The sequence below is a fragment of the Sparus aurata genome, chromosome 24 (genome assembly GCF_900880675.1).
Source record: "Sparus aurata chromosome 24, fSpaAur1.1, whole genome shotgun sequence".
Classification (NCBI taxonomy): Eukaryota; Metazoa; Chordata; class Actinopteri; order Spariformes; family Sparidae; genus Sparus; species Sparus aurata.
This window is the reverse complement of record NC_044210.1, coordinates 12,796,505-12,817,505: the sequence shown is the minus strand read 5'-3', so window position 1 is coordinate 12,817,505 and position 21,001 is coordinate 12,796,505. Positions and strand designations below refer to the sequence as shown.

The window sequence follows — 21,001 nt, the reverse complement described above, 5'->3', positions numbered from 1 at the left end:
AGCAAAGTTAAAAACAGCGCCTGGAGGTGTTGGAAATTACCTAAAAATGCTGTGGAATTCAGAGGAATTATAAAAGTTGTACTGTCATGAATACTGATATATTTAAATATGTCTTCATGGAGTTCAACAAACAAAAAGATTTGATGTTTTTCTTGTTTCTCTCTCAGTTCTTCTCCTGAACATCAGTCCAAGGTCGACCGCCTCTCTGACTCTCACACTCATTTTCATTATTTTGCATGAAGCAGTGTCTGTGGTTGGAATATATCGTTACAGTCAGACACGCAGAGTGCTTGAATCAGCGGATTTAAAAGTGCTGACTTCAATCCTCCGTCTGCTCGCCTCGCTCAGTGTGTGGAAGTGACACCAGCCAAGGAGAGCAGCAGAGAGGCCGGCCGGAGGAGCGTTAATCTAAAGTTTGACTGCAGAGGTGTGAAGGATGAATGTGTGTTTGTTCTGTCGCTCTGGTTTTTATGGAGCTTAGTTAGCCAAAAGTTTCTAATCATTTGTACTTTGACTTCCTATCTTACGTTTCTCGCTTATCGTTATGTTATGATTTTAATTCACTTACTTACTTTTTATTATACTCTCAATACATGTTATTGACTAGTTCTCCGGTTAGTAAAACTTCTTGGCAGTGTGAAACCCTTTAAAACTGTGTGATGTTGGAAAATAAAATGTTCTGACAGTATTAAAAATCAAAAACATCTTATTGTTTGTGTCCAGACCTAAGGACTTCTAAATTCATGGCCCAATTTCTGCACAGTGTTACTTGTCAATGACCAGTATTATTCAAATGTATTGGTGTTTATGAACAAGTAAATCTAATTTTTTCTACGCAGCTTTGACCTTTGTGGATGTGCTGCACAGCTCCGCCGCCAGGTGGCGCCTGTGAGTTGAAGTCCAACAGGCAAACGTAGAAGAAGAACAATTCTTGTTTGGTGGTGGAGCAGCACCTGAGAGGGGGAAAACAGTAAGAGGTCCCACTCTGCTGCTGTGCTGGTGTTTGGTGCAGAATGACTTGGATCAGAAAGAAAGTCTGCCCCGTGTCATCTGAAATGAATTTTTTGGGGGAAGCCATACAGGTTGTTCTAAAAGAAATGGGTCATTTTCTGTAACTTTATTGTAAGAATATTAACTATTAAAATGTTTATGATGGTGCAAGTGTTTCTGCATCAGTCAATCATTTAGTAGAGTAGATCTTATCAACATGAAGGTCTGAAGTCTGCTTTGAAGTTTTCTAAACATTAATAGTAAAAAGATTTTGATGAATAATTGCTTATATTGATACATATTTTGTAAGCAAGCCTTGTGTTCCAGCTCGGCAAGCTATTGTGGCTTAATTGTGTACTTTTTAAAAAACGTTTTTTTGCACCAATAAAGTACGATATAAACTCAGGCCAGAGTTTTGAAAATGTGTTATAATCCTTCAAGAAATTATTGGCATAGAAACATTTAAAGATTCCAGCTGCACACATGTGCAGATTTGCTGCTTCCACTTTAAATAATTTTAAGAATTTGAAAATAAATACTTTGATTAATTGAGAAAATAAGAAAATGATCAGTAGTTGAGTCTGAGAGGAAGTTAATCACCTCTAACAACAGTCAGATCTTACTTTAACTATTACATTAATGCATGACTGATAATAATCAGCTGATATAATGATTTAACAGACTTCAAATACTTTTTCTTTTAATATATATGTATATATTATGTTTTAATATAGCTCAAGTGACATCTCAATATGTGACTTAATAGAGTATTTTTACAGTGTGTTATAAGTACTTTTACTTCACTAAAGCAATAATGAATACTTCCTCCACCACACGTTGTCAGATTTTGTGTACTATCCCTTTAAGACGCCTTCACTCTCCGCTGTCGTCTCTTGTTCTCGCTGCAGAGTGAACCCTCCTGTGTGTAGACGAGCTCTGACATTAGCGGCGCCTCTCTGTGTCAACATCAGGAGATGAACAACAAGCAGCGGCGGTTAGCTGCCAAACGACCCGACGGATGTACGATTCACCTCCGGGCCTGAGTGAGCCACAGTAGGAGAGCTGTGTGGAGCCAGCCGGTGAGAAAAAAAGAGACTTTTAATCCTTGGAAATAAGGAAGGGACACCTGTGGTTTGGGGAGCTAGTAGCGATTTGGCTAGTTAGCAGGATGATTAGCTTAATATTAGCTAGCGAGATTAACGTTGACGCGTTAGCTAGCAGCGGCAGAGACGGAGCCTGAGGTGACAGGTGGAGGGGTTTGAGGTGGAGGGATTTCAGAGCTGTTCGAGCTTGAAGCAAATATTCAAAACACGTGGAAGGAAAACTGGAGCTGCTTTCATTTTGACTTTCTGGCCGAGCCTGCTTTCTGTTTCGGGTTTTCCCCTAGAATTCAGCCTGATAATCCCACTCTCTCCAGCCTCCCTGGCTTTTAAGTGCACTGACAGCAGCGTGTGAGCGAGCAGGACTGTTTGACAGCTAATAAAGTGTTTCTCTGCGTGGATTACAGGTCTGAGATCAGCCGTGATGGAGGAATAAAGCCCTCTGATGGAGACCCAGAGGAAGAGGTAGGTCCACTCCAAAGTCCTCCTAAAGAGGATTACTCTGCTGATTTCTGGCTGGATGTGATCACCATGTGACATCGCCTACGGATGGAGCTGTGCTCACTTCTGCTTTCAACCCACAAAACAGCTGTTGTTCAGATGTAGAGCTGCACAGGAGGAGGAGGAGGAGGAGGGAGGAGGAGGAGGAGGAGGAGGGAGGAGGAAGCACCGGCTCTGGTTAAATAATGCTGGAAGTTTGTCTGCTCTGCACAAACACACCTCTCCTCTGTTCTGCCTCTACTTTACATCTGAATTACATTTTGTTCATCTGATGGTTGTAATGCATCATGTAGTTTGTGTTTTCAGCCCTCACAGATGCATTTCTGCCTTTTTAAATGCAGAATTAGTTGACAGAAGATGATACTGACGGATAGTTTCCATCATTAGAGGAGAAGGCTGGTGCTTGAAACCAGCTCCGGATGGATTCTACTTAGATAAGATCAGACTTTATTGATCCCTCACTTGTTACAGCAGCTCAAGAGCCGTAAGCAGAGAGAACCAGTGATTGAGTGACTGATAAAACTGAAAACAAGCTGGATATATAGATGTAATTGCACAGGATACCAACAAGACAGGAGTTGCACAGTTAAGCACGTAGTATATGTTAAAATATGTATAGTTTATACAAATATGAGTAAAAAGGATGTATACTTGAGCTAAGAACTGTCTTATTCCTTAAAAAAAAGTCCTCCACAAAAGTCGACTGCAAAGTTCAGCTCTTCAAGAAAATAACTGAGTCTGATTTTTTTTAAAAAAGGGAACTGCGTATTTTGTTAAGATTTCCAGGATAAGAAAGCCACAGGGTCGGAAATAGAAATCAAACAAAAGTGATAATAAGCAGCTGTAAAGTTTGACAGGCAGAAACCAAAAGCAGGAAACTCAGGATGACAATGAAACGACAGAAAAGCCAAAACAGAGGCAAGATCAAGATAAATCAAGAAGATAAAAGAGAAGATGCAAAAATGTGTGGAGATGAATACAGATAAAAAGGAATGTGGAGATCACTAATGATGCCTCTGACTGGTTGTTCTCTCAGCTCTGGGGATGACGGCGGTGGAGAGCGAGGCCTGCTCCACACCTGGAGGGGCTACTCGTACAGCGTCACCCCAGAGAGGCTGCTCCTCCCCCGGCCGGTGCTCCAGGTCGCCCTGGGTACACGGCACGGTGTCCTGCTGGTGGAAGGTAACACGTCTGGGATGTTTTTGTGCTTTTTCGACTTAAATCAATTCCCAGGATGTCACTGACCATATTTTTTTAAAATTTTCTGACATGTTATAGAACAGGCAACTAATCCATCAATCAACACGTTAATGAACAGATTAACCCTGACGCTGCCTCAGACTTTATTTTCCCGATGCGTTGAAGGGAAACGTGAGAAAACTCACCCTGTTCCTCTCTGATCTGTGCGTTGTTGTCGCTCTTGTTTCAGGAGGCCAGGTGTACAGTTTCGGGGAGTCGCCATGGAAGCAGAGTCAGGTGCCCGAGCCGGAGAAGCCCACCCTTGAGAGCGCGCTCAGCGGCCAGCGTGTGGTCGCCATCGCCGCGGGAAGCTTCCACAGCGGCGCGGTGACGGAGGACGGCGGCGTCCACATGTGGGGGGACAACAGCTCGGGTCAGTGCGGCCTGTCCGGCCTCACCACCGTCCCCAACCCGACTCCTGTCGCTCTGATGGACTCGGACACCGGCCCCCCGCAGACGGTCCCGGTGCTGGAGCTGGCCTGCGGGGAGCAGCACACCTTGGCGCTGGCGGCCCAGCGGGAGGTGTGGTCGTGGGGCAGCGGCTCCCAGCTGGGCCTCAACGCCACCGTGTTTCCTGTGTGGAAACCACAGAAAGTCGAACATTTGGCAGGCAGGTATGTGATACAGGTGGCCTGCGGGGCCTCGCACAGCCTGGCTCTGGTGCGCTGCCTGGGCCCTCAGGACGTGCAGCGTCCCCCGGTGGACAAATGCAGACAGTGTAACCAGCTGCTGTACACCATGACGGACAAAGAGGACCATGTGATCATCTCCGATGGTCACTACTGCCCCCTCGGTGTGGAGCTCACCGAGGACGAGGGCCTGCTGGAGGCGCCGGCTCTCACGCAAGGACTCAAAACCTCCCCGTCTGAGCCGGTCCTCCCCTCACAGATCTCCACCTCCAAGTCCTCAGCTCCTGCTGATGGTACTGACTCCTCCTCTGACTCCGCTCACCATCAGGACTCTGAGAAAGAGAAATCGGCCATGGCTAACGGAGCGCTGCCCGGCTCGGACCACTCGGCTCTGTCCAAAGTGAAGAGTTCACCGTATCCTGACGAGCAGGCGGTCAAAGACTACCTGAGGAAACTGTCGGACAACACGCAGGTGGAGCAGACGGGGAAGGCGACAGCTGGAGGGCTGCACACTCTGCTGGTGAGTAAGGAAACCTCAGATACTGTGCATGTGTGATTCTTTCAATTTTAGATGCTCTTCATGGGGGAGCTGCAGCAATGAAGCTTCTTAAATGTGAATATTTTCTTGATTCTTTCCTCCTAAACCCTCCAATTAAAAAGTGTTTCACAGGTGATTTTCCTGTTTTTGTGCTGGTCAGTATGAGTTTTCTGTGTTTGTTGTTGTAATACCTGTTTCAGCCACAAGGGTGTGTGAAGTGCACCAACAACATGATGATGGAATCAGCTGCTTTTCCTGGAATATAAGAATCAGCTGGTCAGAGACAGAGAAGGAAAAACAGATTTGATCCATAATAACATTCACCATCATGTAAATGAAATGAGCATATGACAAACTGACGAATCCTGATCCTGACAAGAAATAAAACACCTCACAAAATGTTTTTCACCTGTTTTCATAGAGGTTGATTAGGCGTTGTGTGTTCATACTGTTACTGTTTTTGTTTCTCCTCCAGCCGTCAGCACCCGGCGGCACCCTCAACAGCCTGGTGGCCTCCTGCGCCTCTGCCGTGGGCGAGCGAGTCGCCTCCACCTACGAGGCGCTGTCCCTCAAGAAGATGATGAACCTCTACCTGCCCTCGGGGGCGGCGAGGCCCGGCGGGGCGGCGTCCGCCATCGTCGGGGACAACACGGCAGAGCGCGTCCGCCAGGAGGACTCGGTGCAGGCCAAGAAGAGCTCCAGCACGGGGGACATTCGCGAAGAGGAGGCGGAGGGTCTGCGGCGCCGCCTGTCGCTGCCGGGACTCCTCTCACAGGGTAGATACGCTGTTCACCTCTTATCCTCCTCCTATGCCCTGCTGCGTAAGTACGCATGCGCAGGTTGACGTCGTTCGGCTTCCTCACCCTGCTCACGAGCACGGCGCCGGCTTGTGTTTGTGTCCCACTGTGTGTGTCACCCGCATGTATCTGGACACGGGAAGTTGACAAAACTCCTTCAGAGTCCTTCTCAGATGAATTTTAAGGCTTTTCTTTTAGCTCTTTAGTTTGATACATTTGCACATTATTTTGTAGATGAGTCATATTTTAATCTCTCAAATCGGGGCGTTTCTTTTTTTCTGACACAAAGCATTAATTGGTGATGAGTTCGTCTTTGTGTTATTAAAAGAGCTGATTGATATTTAGCCCCCCAACTCGACCTGGACCTCGAGTGTTTCCGTGATCTAGAAAACCATTGGAAGGATTTGGCAGATTCAGTAGAGCAGAATGAAAGCTTCTGTGTGACCCCGAACAGGAATAAGTATGTATAGAAACAGGCAGACGGATGGACTTTCCCCGTCCTACCATCATATCTTTATCCCCTCGCAGATTATTTGCTCTGGGTTTCATCATCTCGTCGGTCAGATGGAATGATGGTTTTCTAGGCTGAGAAATAAAATTCACTGAGACGAATCCTGAAAACTTCTCCTCCTCCATGTTTGTGTTTCTCCTCGTTGTTCGCCTGCTGTCTGGCAGCATGCATGTGACATCACCGGGCTGCTGTGAGCTGATACGCGTCGCTGCTGTCTGTGTGCCGTTTGTCGTTGTTGTTCTGTTAACACACATTGATTTTTCCTCCAACGAACTTTGAACCTGAGATTCACTCATGTCGTGGTTTTCTGGATCAGGATTGCCTTGAAAACATGTCAACACCTCCACATTTTTCTGACTTAAACTGATTAAAATCATTAAAGGTTATACTGAAATATGTCACCGTGCACATTTTAAGCCTTTTGTGTGTAGTTAATTCACTACAGATGAAAATAAAGGACATTGAGGAGTGCTGTGTAATCATCTGTTCGTCCTCAGTGTCCCCGCGGCTTCTGAGGAAAGCCGGTCGCCCGAGGATGCGCGCGGTCGCCCTCACCCCGCTGGGAGGGGCGGTCCCAGAGGCCCAGGAGGTGTTTCCCACCCTGCAGACGGAGGTGTGGAGCTGGGGCAACTGTGATCACGGACAGCTGGGACACGGAGACACTCTGGCCAGGTGAGAGGACGCCTCTTCACCCGAAACGAAACGATCCCGTCGTCACTCGCTGCAGGTGTTGTGATCATGTGACGCGTCTTGTCCGCAGGTTACAGCCGCAGTGCATCAAGAGTCTGAACAGTAAGGAGGTGGTGCGGGTGGCGGCCGGCGCTCATCACTCCCTCGCTCTGACCGCTCAGTCTCAGGTCAGTCGCAGAAACAGACGTTGAATCCTTGATTTACCTCTGAGAGACTTCATGTGTCTTCACCCGTGTGTGTTTCTCTCTTCCAGGTGTTTTCATGGGGTAGTAACAGCTGTGGTCAACTTGGTCACATGGACTCACCCAGCACCGTCCCCCGCCTGGCGAAGGTAAGGAAAACCCCGTCATGTACAAACACAAACGCACAGAAAAAACCTTGAAGCTCACTGACTAATGTTCCTCTCTGCTTCAGCTGTCAGAGGGGATCCGAGTCTGGGACGTGAGCGCCGGAGAGAAACACACCGTCCTGCTCGCAGACGGAGACTGCATCCAGCCCATCATCTACTACAGCGGACAGCAGGTGAAGGAGGCGGCGGAGGAGAGCCACGCCAAGGAGGCGGGGCAGCAGGAAGGAGGAGAGGAAGAGGAGCAGCGGGTGGGCGGAGGCTACACCCAGCAGCCGGTGCTGCTGCCCTTCTGTATGAACGTAAGGACTTTGTTGCGCGTTCACAATGTTACATCATCATAAAATAAGAGTAGTTATCTTATTCAATTATAATCTAAAGAGTAGAATCTACTTTAGATAGATGTTTGTGTGTATTTTCGTTTCATTTCCTGTTTTCCTGCGTGTTCCAGCTGCGCTACGTCAGCAACGTGTTCGCGGGCGGCCAGCGGTGCGTGGCGCTCTCCGACAGGAACGTGATGGGCTTCATCGCCAGCCTCCACGAGCTGGCGTCGGCTGAGAGGAAGTACTACTGCAAGCTGTGTAACGTCAAGACGCAGATAATACGCCCCCTGCTGGAGCTGGGTAAGACTGCCGCAGGAGTCAAAACGTTTCGATCGGCACCGTTTTTAGTCTTTTGTATCATTTTGTGCGCCGTTCTTCTCCAGAGTCTCTGAGCTCGGCACTCGGTCAGGTGGCCCTCGGGCTCCTGCAGACTCTGGTGGGTCGATTCAGCCTCTTGTGTCACCTCACCGGGCAGCACGGCGCCAGCCTCACCGCCAACCTGCGCCGAGGCCGCGACGTGAAGAGCCTGCTCATCCTCGACCACACCGGCGTCTTCATCGACGCTTACCACGAGTGCGTGTTCCTCATCGCGAATTTGAATATTGTACATTTCTTTTCAAAACAATGAATTAAACTTTACACGTGTGTCTCTTCTTCAAAGGTACTGCAGCGTTTTGGGCCACTTCCAGGTGATGGGAGGTTTCCAGAGTCTCACCAAACCCTCGCTGTGAGCACACGCCAACACATCTCTCTGAATGTAAAATAAAATCACGTGATCCAAAATCCTTATTGTGACTTTTTACTAACGAGTGAGGGTTTTCTTTCCAGAGATTTCTTCGGGAAGAGTCCCGAGTTGCTTCAGAAGCTGTCGGAGTGCAGCGAGGAGAACCCCTCCATGTCCGACCTCCTGATGGCGCTCTTCTACCTCCCAACGCGCCACCTTCACGAATACGGACGCCTGCTGCTCAAACTGGCCACCTGCTTCGAAGTGGTGGGTGGAACGACTCGCACTGTTTTAAATATATGGATGTTTAATTCATTCATCCCTACAAAAACATGGATTTGTCCAGCTTCATTTGTCTCTAAGACAGAAATGATAAATATGATCTGATGGCCGATTACAAACTAAGTTTGCCAGATATTTAGTTTACCTTGAATGATTCTTTGTTTGTCTTTATTGTTTTTGCATTGTTATTTTAAGGCTCCAACTACAGATTATTTTCATTTACAACTCTTTTTTTTTTTTGGTTGGATTAATTGATCAGTAGTTCGGTCTATAAAATGCTGAAAGATGTTGATCAGCGTTTCTGAAAACCAAAGATGATATTCAGTTTACTGTCACAGAGGAGGAAAGAAACCAGAAAATATTTACCTTTTTAAGAAGCTGGAATCAGATAAATGTCGCTTTCTTTCGTCCTAAAAAAATGATTTTAAATCACTAATTGCTTATTAAATTAGCCAAGATTAATAAAAATAGTGCACAAGCCTTAAATGTTTAGGTTTTTAAGGTTATTTCTTGGATAAATCAAAAGAATCCGACTGAATTTAAAACCTCAAAATCCATATTTCATTGTGAATTATGTCGTCAGTGCTCCGATGACTACCAGAAGCTGCAGGACAGCTGCTCCAAGTTCGAAGTGCTGGCCCTCCAGCTGAAGAGGAAGAGGAAAGACGCCGACTACACCTTCCACTTCTGGAAGAGCTTCCCCGGCAAAATGACGGTAAACTCGCCGAGCGCGTGCTCGTCCTCCATATTTCAGACCCTCGAGGCGTCACGTGGTGTCACGTATCTCACATGAATGGTGTCATTGTGTGGTCAGGACTCTCTGAGGAAGCCTCACCGCCGGCTCATCTGCGAGAGCAGCAACAAAGCTCTGACCCTGCAGAACGCCGGCAGGTTCTCCGTCAACTGGTTCATCCTCTTCAACGACGCTCTGGTCCACGCGCAGGTCAGCCCCAACACACGCACACACACACACACACACACACGCACACACGCTTCAACTCTTTCACTTTAATGAAGCCGTCCATGTTTCAGACTCTGTAACTTGGTGTGTTTCAAGCGTTTGTATGTGCTTGCCTCCGTGCTGTCAGGGCGTGGCGCCTTGTAAGAACCTTGTAAGTATGCAGCCAGAAGCAAATGTCAGCACAGCGACCCAAAACTCTCCCCGTCCCACTCCCTCTTTACTTCTGTATGTGAGAGAGAGTGTGTGTGCTTGTGTGTGTGAAGGGCTAAGGGCTCTGTGTCACAGGATTCGGTCCTGTTAGAGCTGATTTACTTTAAAAATAAACACACTTCACATGGTGTCACTGTAGAACAGGAGAGGTGGGCTTTGATAAGAACCAGAACCAGAATGAGGTTGTGACAGTGAAGCACAAATGTTAATACAGAGAGCTCACTTTATTCTGTCTGAGCAAGAGTTCGGCGGTATAGATAAAATCCAGTTGCTTTGTTGTTTTGTTTCCTTCCTTACTTTACTTTTTACTTCCTTCTTTACCTGATTGTTACTTTAGTTCCTTCAATTCTTCTTAAGATCCCTTTTATTTACTTCCCCTTTACTTCCTTTCTTTCTTGACTCCCTGTATTTTGTATTTACTTCCTTCCATCCTTCTGTGCTTTTTACTTCCTTCCTTTCTTTATTTACATAATTTATTTTACTTTTTACTTCCTTTCCTTCTTCATAACAATTTAACTTCTTACTGTCTTTTTTACTTTTCCTCCTCACTTCATTTTTCCTCTCTTCCTTCTCTACTTCCTGGCTTAGTTACCTTCTTCCTTTCTTTACCAACCTTTTTTTCTTAATTTAAGTCTACTACTTCCTTTACTTCCTTTTTACTGCCATGTTTGTTTTCTTTGACTTTCTTCCTTCTTTCTGCACATCCTTTTTATTTTTCCTTCCTCTTTACTTACTTTTTCTCAATTTTCTCTATACTTCTTTCTTTGTTCCTCCTTATTTCCTTTTTTATCTTCTGCCTTATTTTATTTACCTTCTGCTTCTTTACTTCCTTCTGTACTGCTTATATTTTTTACTTAAGACTTACTTACTTACTACCTGTTACCATGTGGTGTTTTCAGAAAATCAGTCGTCTACTTTAGTGTCACTTAAAAATTTATAATCAGTGATACTACAAGTGTTCGAAAGTTACGTTATGTGCCAAGATTTGACATGACAACACTTCAAGAAGTGATGGTCAGTCTTTAATCCGTGCAAATCTAAATTAGTTCACGTTGCCAGATCATGTGAGTTTGCTCTTTCTAGTCCTGGTTTTATACGTCTGTTATTGTAGTTTGTTTTGCTGGAAGTTTTCCTTCGATGCAGCTCAGAAAAAGACTGTAAGTTTAGAATAAATCAACTTAAACTTGTGTTGGACGATAAAAACGCTAGCCGTCAGTGGAAGGATGTCAGTATAGGTACATTACTTCTTAAATATGTCCGGTGATGCCCAGCCCTGTCCCGACCTCCACCCTCTGCCTGCTGAGGGAGACTGCATGGAAGGACGAACCGATTACAACCAAGGCTTCTCAATCCAGCTTGAAATCCAAAAGCTAAGAAATCCCCTCAGTTTCCTCCACCGTCTTCTCTCCTGTTGAAGCCTTGGTTTTAAACTGTTGGTTCTCATTTAATTGAATGACTCACGTAGGATTGAAAAGGATAGAATGAAGCCTGCACATGTAAAAAAAAAAATCTATCCTTTTTTAGATACACCAACAGTTTCTGGTTCACTTCTCCAAAGCAGTTTCCTTCCTCTCCTCCTGTTTGTCTCTCCTTCCTGCCTGTGTGACGAAAAAACTACTTCCTCCTTTGCTTCTTTTCTTTTTTACTTCCTGTTTACCTCCTTCTGTAATTATCTTCCTTTTCATCACTTCCTTTTATCCTCTTTATTTTTGGCTTTCTTCCATTTTTACTTCCTTTCTCTATCTCCTGTTTCCTTTTTACTTTCCGTCTTCCTTTAAGTTCTTTGTATGATTAAGAACAAAGTGTTGGTTAAGAGCATGTCCAGTATGCTGAGCTGTTGATTTTCCAACATTTGAAACACATGTTGTCTTGCATGACTAACCTGATGTAAATCTTCTTTCTGAACTTCCTTTTCATTTCTTATTTACTTCCTTTTTTAACTTAATTTGTTTCCTTACTTCCTTAAGTACTTCCTTATTTGCTTTACTTCCTTCTTCACATCTTTCTTCTTTCCTTCTGACTTGCATCTTAACTTCCTGTCCATCACTTCCTTCTATTTTCTTTTCCTCCTTATTTCCATCTTTACTTCCTTTTTTATTAGTTTTCAAACATGGAAATAGACAATTTAGATGATTTAGAAATTGGCTGAAATGTAAACCGAGGAGAGATTTAAATCTTTTGACACTTCCATGTGTGAGTCACGACAGAGAAGAGTCTGTCAGTGTTTACTTCTTTACTTCCTTCATGCTTCCCTCTGTCAGTGTCCCGCTTGTAGAATTGTTGAAATGTTATCTATAAAAACTTTTATAGTTGATTATCAGCGACTTCCTCATAGAGTAGATATTAATCTACCTCCTGTTTGTGTGTAAAGCTCATAAACACCTTATGTGTTTATTCACTGTTGCTGATCTCTTTGTGGTCAAGATGAATGTTTCCTGTTTATTTCCGTTCACCTTTCCCTCTGTCTTCTCTCCTCTTTCCTCATTTTTCTTCATTTATTTTTCTGTTTCTCTCCCATCCTCCACGTTCGCTCCTCCTCCAGTTCTCCACCCATCATGTGTTCCCTTTGGCCACGCTGTGGGTGGAACCGATCCCAGAGGAGAACACTGGCACGTGAGTCGTTAAATCACAGTCAAGCATTTTTTTAAATTATGTGCAGTAATTAGATGAGTTATTACATACCTCCTTTTTAATTTCTCCATTTCCTTTCTGTGTTTTGTCACTTTGGCATCCTTCTCACGCTCTTTTTTCTTTCTTTACTTACTTTCCTTCTCCATTTCATTTTATTTTCCTTCTGACTTCCTTCTTTGCTGCCTTTTTTCTTCTTCCTCTCTTTCTTGTCATCCTTTTACACCCTTGTTTCCTCCTTCCTTACTTCCTCTTCACTTCCTTTTGTATTTCCTTCTTTCTGTTCTTTCTTTGCTGTGTTTTTCACCCTGTGCACCACTAGTTGTTTCTGGTGTGAAACGACATGTATTTTTCTGTTTTCAGACATGGGTTAAAGGTGATCACACCAGAGGAGACGTTCACCCTGCTCGCCTCTTCTCCAATGGAGAAGGTCGATCATTAAATACTTCTTCAAACTTCATTTCCATTCTGTGACTCAACTCGACTCCACTGTTTGACGTCCGTCGTTGACGTGTGTATGTTTTTTTGTTTTTTTTAGGCAAAGTGGCTTCGCTCCATCAACCAGGCGGTGGATCAGGCCCTGAGTGGAGCGGGACAGGACACGGCATCGATCAGCTCGGGGTCGTCACAGAAGTTGGAGCCTCCGATCTCCAGAACGGCCTCGTACACTTTTTATAAAGACGGACGGCTGAAAGAGGCGACGTACGACGGACGCTGGCTCAACGGGAAGCCAAACGGCAGGTGGGACACACAAACTGCCCACATTTTGATTGTATATATTTAAAATACCTATATTGATCTGTAATAATGATTGGGGTCGTGTTTATCAGGGGAGCGTTAAAATGGCCTGATGGAAGAATTTACACAGGGACGTTCAAGAACGGACTGGAAGACGGGTGAGTGTTTACAATAACGCCACATCGTGTGCGTTTAGAAGACACGAGTCTGCGGTTTCTTCTTCGTTCTCATGTATTTATGTGTCTGTGTAGCTTTGGTGAATACGTCGCTCCCAATAAGACGCTCAACAAGAACGATCACTACCAAGGTTACTGGAGAGACGGCAAGATGCACGGCCTGGGAACGTACAGGTGACGGAAAAAAGATGTTTAGGAACTTTATTGTCTCTGTTTTGGGAAAGGACAGTCGGTCTAATCCTCCTCCGTCTTGTCTGCAGGTATGCCAGCGGGGAAGTTTACGACGGGTCCTTCCAGGACAGCATGCGTCACGGTCACGGCATGCTGCGCAGCGGCAAGCTCAACACCTCCTCCCCCAGCGTCTTCATCGGCCAGTGGCTGCAGGACAAGAAGACTGGCTACGGCGTCTTCGATGACATCACAAAGTACGCCCACCATCTCTGTCAGCACATGTGAAATACCACGAAAATGCTGCGAAAGATGAGCTCATAAAAAAAGTGTTTTCTTTAAGATTCTGTGTGTTTGTTTTCTGTCCAGAGGGGAGAAGTACATGGGCATGTGGCAGGACCACCTGCGGCAGGGCACCGGGGTCGTCGTCACTCAGTTTGGCCTTTACTACGAAGGAGCCTTCAAAGACAATAAGATGATGGTGAGCTTCTATTTTCACACGACACAAGAGTCCAATCAAGGTCCAGTGTGAATGTCTCAGTTTCAGTGTTTTCTCTGTTTCTTTAGGGGACCGGGATCCTCCTGTCAGAAGACGACACCACGTACGAGGGGGAATTCTCTGACGACTGGACGCTCAGTGGAAAGGTGACGAAGGACCACAAACTTTAGGGGTCTTTGTTTGTTTCTGCTGAATCCGCTCTTTGTTACATTGAAAATAAAGTTTCAGTGCAGCAATTATTTCTACGGTAGTTAACAAAAATCACCAATGCAAACTTTTATATCCAGCAGTCCAGACTGTTGTCACACCTCTACTGCCTGGTTGACTGTAAAAGATTGTTTTTTTTTTGGCTTTTATTTATTTATTTTAAACATTTATTTGATCATATTTGTGTTTCACTCCATAGTATTTAGTTTATTTGTTAATAATATAGAATAAGAGCGATACAAATAATGAGAATCAAACGCGTAAGACGTAAACGGTTGGCTGTGTTGATAAAAAGATATTTTTAGAAAAAATGAAACTCAAATCAAACCCAGTGGAGAACACTATAAGAATATTGCAGTATTATCAGTAAAATGTGATCATGTGTGGTTCAGTGTCCTGATTGGCTCTTTCAGGGCGTGCTCACGATGGCGAACGGGGACTACCTGGAGGGCTCCTTCGGTGGCGAGTGGGGCTCTGGCCTGAAGGTGACGGGATCTTACTTCAAACCGCATCTGTTCGACGGCGACAAGGAAAAAACCCGGCCCGTGTAAGCACAAAGAGTCTGAATCACACAGCAGAGAAACTGAATCTGGACTTTTCTTTGTTGTTTTACTTTGTTTTGTGTGTGTTACATGGCAGGAAGCTGGGCTGGCTGTGCGTCTGCGCAGAGGACAAGTGGCAGGCGGTGTTTGACGAGTGTTGGACTCAGCTGGGCTGCGAGGCGCCGGGTCAAGGAGAGAACTGGAGGGCCTGGGAGAACATCGCCGTGGCTCTCACCACCAGCCGACGACACATCGAGGACAGGTGACGATCAACAAATCACGGCTAACTTTGAAGTCTGATCTTTAATCTGTTAGTTTTCATTCCTGTTGCGTGTGTTTTGTGTTCCAGTCCGGAGATGTTGTCTCGAAGTCATAGCAAAACCCTGGAGAGTTTGGAGGTCATCCCGCAGCATGTCGGACCGATCAACATGGAGAGATATCACACCATCCGCCTCTACCTCATCAAGGTAAACCCACCAACCACTCCTGACCTCCAGAAATATATTCACAGAGGTCGACTACTAAGAAGCAGAATCACTTTGTCTGGTGTCTGGGTTTATTCCAACATAATCCTTCCCTTCTTCCTCCAGGCGTGCGACACCCCTCTCCACCCTCTGGGCCGGCTGGTGGAGACCCTGGTCGCGGTCTACCGGATGACCTATGTGGGCGTCGGAGCGAATCGTCGGCTGCTGCCTCAGGCTGTCAAAGAGATCAAGTCTTACCTTTACCGCATCTTCCAGATCGTCAGGTAACCATCCGCCCACAGCTTCATGTTTTTTTATGAATCTTCTAATTGTCTATAGATGTTGACGGGTATTTTTGTTTGTGCGTGCAGGTTTCTGTTCCCCGACCTGCCAGAAGAGGGCGGCCTCGTCCCAGAGCCGACCACCGACCTCCAGGACAAGAAGGAGGGATCAGCTGATGCCCCGTTGGAGTCACCAAAACCTTGGTAAAGACCGACAGCGTCCCCTTGAATCTTTGGTTGTCCTCGTTCTCCCTGTGACCTTCTCCTGTGTCTCCTCAGCCGCGTGGTGAGCAGCTCGGCTCTGCTGCTGCCCGTCCTGCTGCCTCGTCTCTACCCGCCGCTCTTCACGCTCTACGCTCTGGACAAGGAGCGAGAGGACGACGTCTACTGGGAGTGCGTCCTCCGCCTGAACAAGCAGCCGGACCTCGCCCTGCTCGCCTTCCTGGGCGTTCAGCAGTACGTCACAACGCGAAAGAACGAAGTCTTACTTTATTTAACGGTGGTGTTGAAATAATAACTTCCTTTGTTGTTTTTTTTTGTTCCCCTTCAGGAAGTTTTGGCCCGTTTCCATTCCCGACTCCGTGCCTGCACCGGGGGAGAAGCCGGTCCTCTCCAGCACCAAGGACACCTGCTTCGCCTCTGCAGTGGAAACACTTCAGCAGATCAGGTGCAGCACCAACATTTTATATAAACCGAGGAAGAAGCGCACACAGAAAGGGAATGAAATAGAAACAGAACAAATCAGAGTCTTAATTTCCAGTTTCCTTGTTGCGTCCGCAGCACAACATTCACCCCGTCGGACAAGCTGCAGGTGATCCAGCTCACCTTCGAGGAGATCACGCAGGAGGTTCAGTCTCTGCTGAAGCAGGACTTCCTGTGGTCCATGGACGACCTTTTCCCCGTCTTCCTCTACGTGGTGCTGCGTGCACGGTCAGCCCCATCGCACACTAACACACACACACTCACACACACACACTCACACACACACACACACTCACACACACACACTCACACACACACACTCACACACACCGTATGATGATGATGATGATGATGATGATAACAGCTTATTCTTTTTTCTGTTCTCAGAATCAGGAACCTGGGGTCAGAGGTCAGCCTGATCGAAGACCTGATGGACCCCTGCGTTCAGCACGGAGAGCACGGCATCATGTTCACCACGCTGAAGGTAACACACACACACACGACAACATGCACAGTTTCCGTTCCTCTTCTCTTTCCTAATGAGCCAGAGTTTCTCCTCACAACAAATGTAAAATTAATCTAATCTTAAATATTAATCAAACAAATGATTTGCTTGTTACAAACAGGAAATGATATGAATATAGAACAGAAATGTGTTTATTCACTTATTAGGTTTTAAAGTTTTGGGAACCTCTGAGTAGATTTTTTAATTTTCAGGACTTAAAAAGTGTGAAAAAAGCTGCATTTTGAAGAGATTTGACTCTTTGTCCTATCGTTACGTAACATGCAGTATAACATAATTAAACCAGAAGTTTTATTTGCGTCTCCTTCCTCTTCCAGGCGTGTTACTACCAGATCCAGCACGAGAAGATCACTTAAGACGAGCGCGGCCTCGACCTCCTCGGTGATCTGCGCGCTGCCGCCCCCGCCTCTCCTCGTCACAGCCAATCGCGGGGGCCGGGGATCAACGAGGCCTCAGGGTGACAGCGGCCAATGGGAGGCAGGGGATCATCTGAACAGGTTGCCCACAGCTCCATCTGCTGCTGCTATGGAGACGGGATCACCTCCCCCTCCCTGACACACACACACACACACACACACACACACACACACACACACACACACACACACACACACACACTCTGTGCCCTGGTTGTGACCTGTACCAGCTTCGTATCGATTGGATCATGAACATGTGAATATTGTCGTGTTTTACTGCCAGAGATGAGCCACTTCACACCATCCAGTGTGAAACTACAGGAAGACTTTCTGTCCGAAGTATTTTTTTTCTTCTTTTCTTTAGTGCCAATGAGAGTGTTTTGCTCTCAGACCGGACCTCATTTTCTTCCATTTTTCCGGCATGAAAAAAAACGACTTCTCAGCTGAAACGAGACGATCCACACTTTTCCTTTTTTTAAGCCTTCACGTGTGTTTCGGATCGTTTTCCGCTTCTCGTGACATGAAGAAAACTGACGCGACAGAAAAAGACGTCGCTTTATGAAACTAACAGATTTTTTTATTTATCATCTCAGACACATAGATGAGATTTATACTTTATCAGAAGTGTTTTCATGCAGTATTTTCCGGTTTTACAAGAGAAAAGACCTCAGAGATGAAGACTTACTGGCTTTTTTGACAGACTTTTCCCACCTTTGTCCAGCTGCTTAACTGACCTTTTTCATGGAAGACAGCTTGGTTTGATTGTGTATTTTCACCAGGGGATGCACCGATTCATCACCATGCTGACTGCTAGTTATGATAGGATGACATTCACTGATGGATTTGGCTTTCAAACGTCAAGATTCAATTTCGATTTTTGATCAATTTGGCTGTGCTCTTGTCAGACTCGCAGCCGGAGTTACAAAGATCAACAGATGATCGGCTTTATGCCCTGACTATTTCAAATTTGTCTTTTAAGAGATGGGGGGGTGTTCTTGAATTCAATAATCAAATTTGAAATCAAATCGATTTGAATTTATTCAAGTTTGCCCCAGCACCTTCATCAAAAAATGTACTCTAAAAAAGGTAAGATTAAAGTTTTTTTTGCTAAATTTGACAATTTCTTTTCCTAAGCTGGTACAAAAGGGGGGAATAAACAACAAAAAAACATTGATCTTGGCCTAAGATTTCACAGTTGTTCATAGAAAACCAGTCGTGTGCAGCAAACTCTTAAGTGAATTCAAACTGACTTGGCTGTAACTCTAAACGATGCTAATAGTTTCCTCTTACACCAGTTGTAAGCCTAATTACTTACCGGCTAAGTGAACTGACCTTTACACCATCTCTGGCAGCTGACCAGCTACTCCAACTTTCCATTTTGAGAAGCAGCGTCTCCGGTTGAAGAGTCGAGTAAAGACAAACAAAGACGCAAAAAAAAACTGGTGTGTTGACTTTGATGCACACTTAGACTCCTGAAGTAACCATCGACAGGATGTCTACAGGGGTCTTGTCTGGGGTTAAGAGTGAGATCTTTTAACGGTTTGTCCTTTAAAACGACGGATAAATGCCTGTTTTTCTTTAACAGGACACGTTTCCTTCATAATCTCCTCATGTGTGTTTTTTGCAGTCATCAGTTTAAATCTTTCTGCGGGTTCTCCTCCTTTTAAATCCCACCGACGTCCAGCGAAAAGAGAGAAGGAGTTTGTATTGATCGTGTCGTGTCAGTTAACACAGTGTTCATTACCTCCCGCTGCAGGTGAAGCGGAGCAGAGATCTGTGCAGACGACTCTGTTTTTTTTTTTATTCCAGACTGACTCTCTTGGCCATCTGTTGAAGCTAACTGTTCTTTTTTTAAACCGTTCGCAGCACAAACTGTCAGACATTGTTGCTTATTTCAGATTTGCGTCACACGCGCCCGTTTATAAAAGGGCTTAAGAGGGGATTCAGAGGATGGATGAGCACTTCTATTTATTTTTTATTTTTTCAGATATCACAGCTTTTGTTTTCTCAGATGGTTTAACAAAAGGAAAAAAAAAAAAAAGCCGGCGGATCAGAGGTCGCTTTTTTTGGATGGGGGGGGGGTAAATTGAGGTGAAGCTGCTGCAGGCAACAGGGAAATGTGAAACGGTTCAGGTTGAGATCGAAGATTTAAAGCTGCTAGATTATATAAATTTTGATTGGACAGGAGAACTCAAGGTCACACGCAGGAATAATTCTTTTTATTTCATCCCCACATTGCTCATATTTTTGGGACGTTAAAACGATTGTAAAAACATTCCTCCATCACGAGACCGTTTGTGCCCCCGACGCTTAAAAGAAGTGACGCAATATTGTCTTCGTAACTGACGATTTCTTACCCAAAAGCCTTTACTGGACACAGTATTCAGTCAACCGGACTGTTCTTTAAAGCAAAAACATATTAGATTTTATGATTTTGTCACTGACGCTCCCCTAAAGACAATCTGAAGGCGGATTCTGTTGCTGCTGCACCTTAAAACGAAGTCATATTTTCAGCAGACGACACGGCCGAGGCAGGACGGGACACTTGTTGTAATGGTTATAGATATAGAATGAAGGCGGTGTTCATAAGCTCGTGTTGGTTTCACTATTTAGTTAACTCTACGTAACTCAACACCCCTCACAGGTCAAACTGTTGCATTGTGTGTAAAACTGACTGTTTTGTGAATGGAGTTTGGTGTACACGAACTGACGTTTTGTGTCTCAGCAGGCTGACTCCCACCTGTGTGTCTTTTACATGATGTCGAATGTGTTGTACCTTTAAATAATGACAAAGGGCAATAAACTCATTTGATGGACATTGTTGAACTGGTCTGTCTACAGTGTTATGTGTCGCTTTTCTTTGTTTTGTTTTATGCTAAACTGAATATCTTTTGAGTTTTAGTCAAATAAAGAAGTTCGAATATGTCGACTTTGGCTCCAGGAAGTCGTGATGGGTGTTTGGTGACATTTCTTAGACTAAACTATAAATCAGTAAAGTAAAGAAACATCCACAGATTACCTGATAATGAGCAGTTTTGCTACATTTTGTCAGTTTCGGGCTTCCATATTTAATAACCAGCAGAAGTGATGTCATCTAAAGTGACCTAACTTGTAAATGTGGTATATTTGAAGCCAAAAATGACATTAAAATGTATCTTTCTTGGTTTATTTTGACGTTTTCGAGCCTCTGTATTTAAAAACCAGCACAAGTAGTGGACAATAAAGCTTAATTGGTCAATTTTAACGTCATCGATCTCATGTGTACAGTTGTGGAATAACCTTTTCCTACATTTTGTCAGATTCAAGCCTCCATATTTAATAAACAGCAGTAGTAGTCTCATTTAAAGTGGTTACACGTGTAAATCAGGTAAATAAACCTCCTCCAGGTGAGAATTTCTGTGTTTTCCTGTCAGAAAATGTGAATTTAATGAGAGAAATAACAGGATTTTGAGTCATGTGAGGAGATTTTCACTTGTCATAGGAATCGGGTGTTAAACTGACAAATCCTCCCGAGGTTGCACTTTTTTTTATTCGACTTGATGAGACTTAAGTGAGAATTAACCGACAAAGGCGTGTTTTTATCGAGGGCACGGAGATAATCTCAGTGTTTTGGGTACAAACAAGCGTCTTAGGGCTTCACATGGAGGGAGGGGCAGATTTTGTTGAATTTCCTTGGGAATTAGATTACCGGTCAGGAGATTACCTCCATTCCTGACTGATTTACAGATTCGCTTAGAGCTCCAAATCTGACTTTTATCCGAGATGTGAAATCATAAACTGCGAGTGCATAATGTGATCTTTTAGAGTCTTCAGAAG

At 44.9% G+C, this 21,001-nt stretch overlaps 1 protein-coding gene across 4 annotated transcripts; it reads left to right on the top strand.

Annotated features, from left to right (window-relative positions):
* Nucleotides 1-1,905: 1,905 nt before the first annotated feature.
* als2b (alsin Rho guanine nucleotide exchange factor ALS2 b) lies at nucleotides 1,906-20,011 on the top strand. 4 transcript variants are annotated; one of them, XM_030409914.1, is made up of 34 exons: nucleotides 1,906-2,069; nucleotides 2,498-2,555; nucleotides 3,628-3,773; nucleotides 4,021-4,979; nucleotides 5,473-5,773; nucleotides 6,803-6,977; nucleotides 7,066-7,162; nucleotides 7,249-7,326; nucleotides 7,410-7,643; nucleotides 7,793-7,964; nucleotides 8,048-8,237; nucleotides 8,326-8,391; nucleotides 8,493-8,655; nucleotides 9,254-9,385; nucleotides 9,485-9,613; nucleotides 9,759-9,782; nucleotides 12,384-12,454; nucleotides 12,833-12,899; nucleotides 13,008-13,210; nucleotides 13,300-13,365; nucleotides 13,459-13,557; nucleotides 13,644-13,808; nucleotides 13,921-14,032; nucleotides 14,119-14,196; nucleotides 14,671-14,804; nucleotides 14,897-15,061; nucleotides 15,149-15,266; nucleotides 15,390-15,547; nucleotides 15,635-15,748; nucleotides 15,824-16,000; nucleotides 16,095-16,211; nucleotides 16,325-16,474; nucleotides 16,634-16,730; nucleotides 17,087-20,011. In XM_030409914.1, exons 2-34 carry the CDS (start codon nucleotides 2,536-2,538, stop codon nucleotides 17,123-17,125), a joined length of 5,016 nt encoding a protein of 1,671 aa, XP_030265774.1. In that variant the 5' UTR covers nucleotides 1,906-2,069; nucleotides 2,498-2,535; the 3' UTR covers nucleotides 17,126-20,011. The 4 variants fall into 4 exon arrangements, with proteins under 4 accessions (XP_030265774.1, XP_030265771.1, XP_030265775.1 ...); XM_030409911.1 differs by having other exon boundaries at nucleotides 5,473-5,818; XM_030409915.1 differs by lacking the exon at nucleotides 9,759-9,782.
* Nucleotides 20,012-21,001: the final 990 nt, after the last annotated feature.

What these genes read in the sequence shown, in the direction of transcription:
- als2b (XM_030409911.1), top strand. Translation starts at nt 2,536, where the DNA reads ATGGAGACCCAGAGGAAGAG. An exon ending in TGGCGCCTTGTAAGAACCTT is followed by an intron (nt 9,783 to 12,383) that starts GTAAGTATGCAG and finishes CTCCTCCTCCAG; the next exon opens with TTCTCCACCCATCATGTGTT. An exon ending in CGCATCTTCCAGATCGTCAG is followed by an intron (nt 15,548 to 15,634) that starts GTAACCATCCGC and finishes TTGTGCGTGCAG; the next exon opens with GTTTCTGTTCCCCGACCTGC.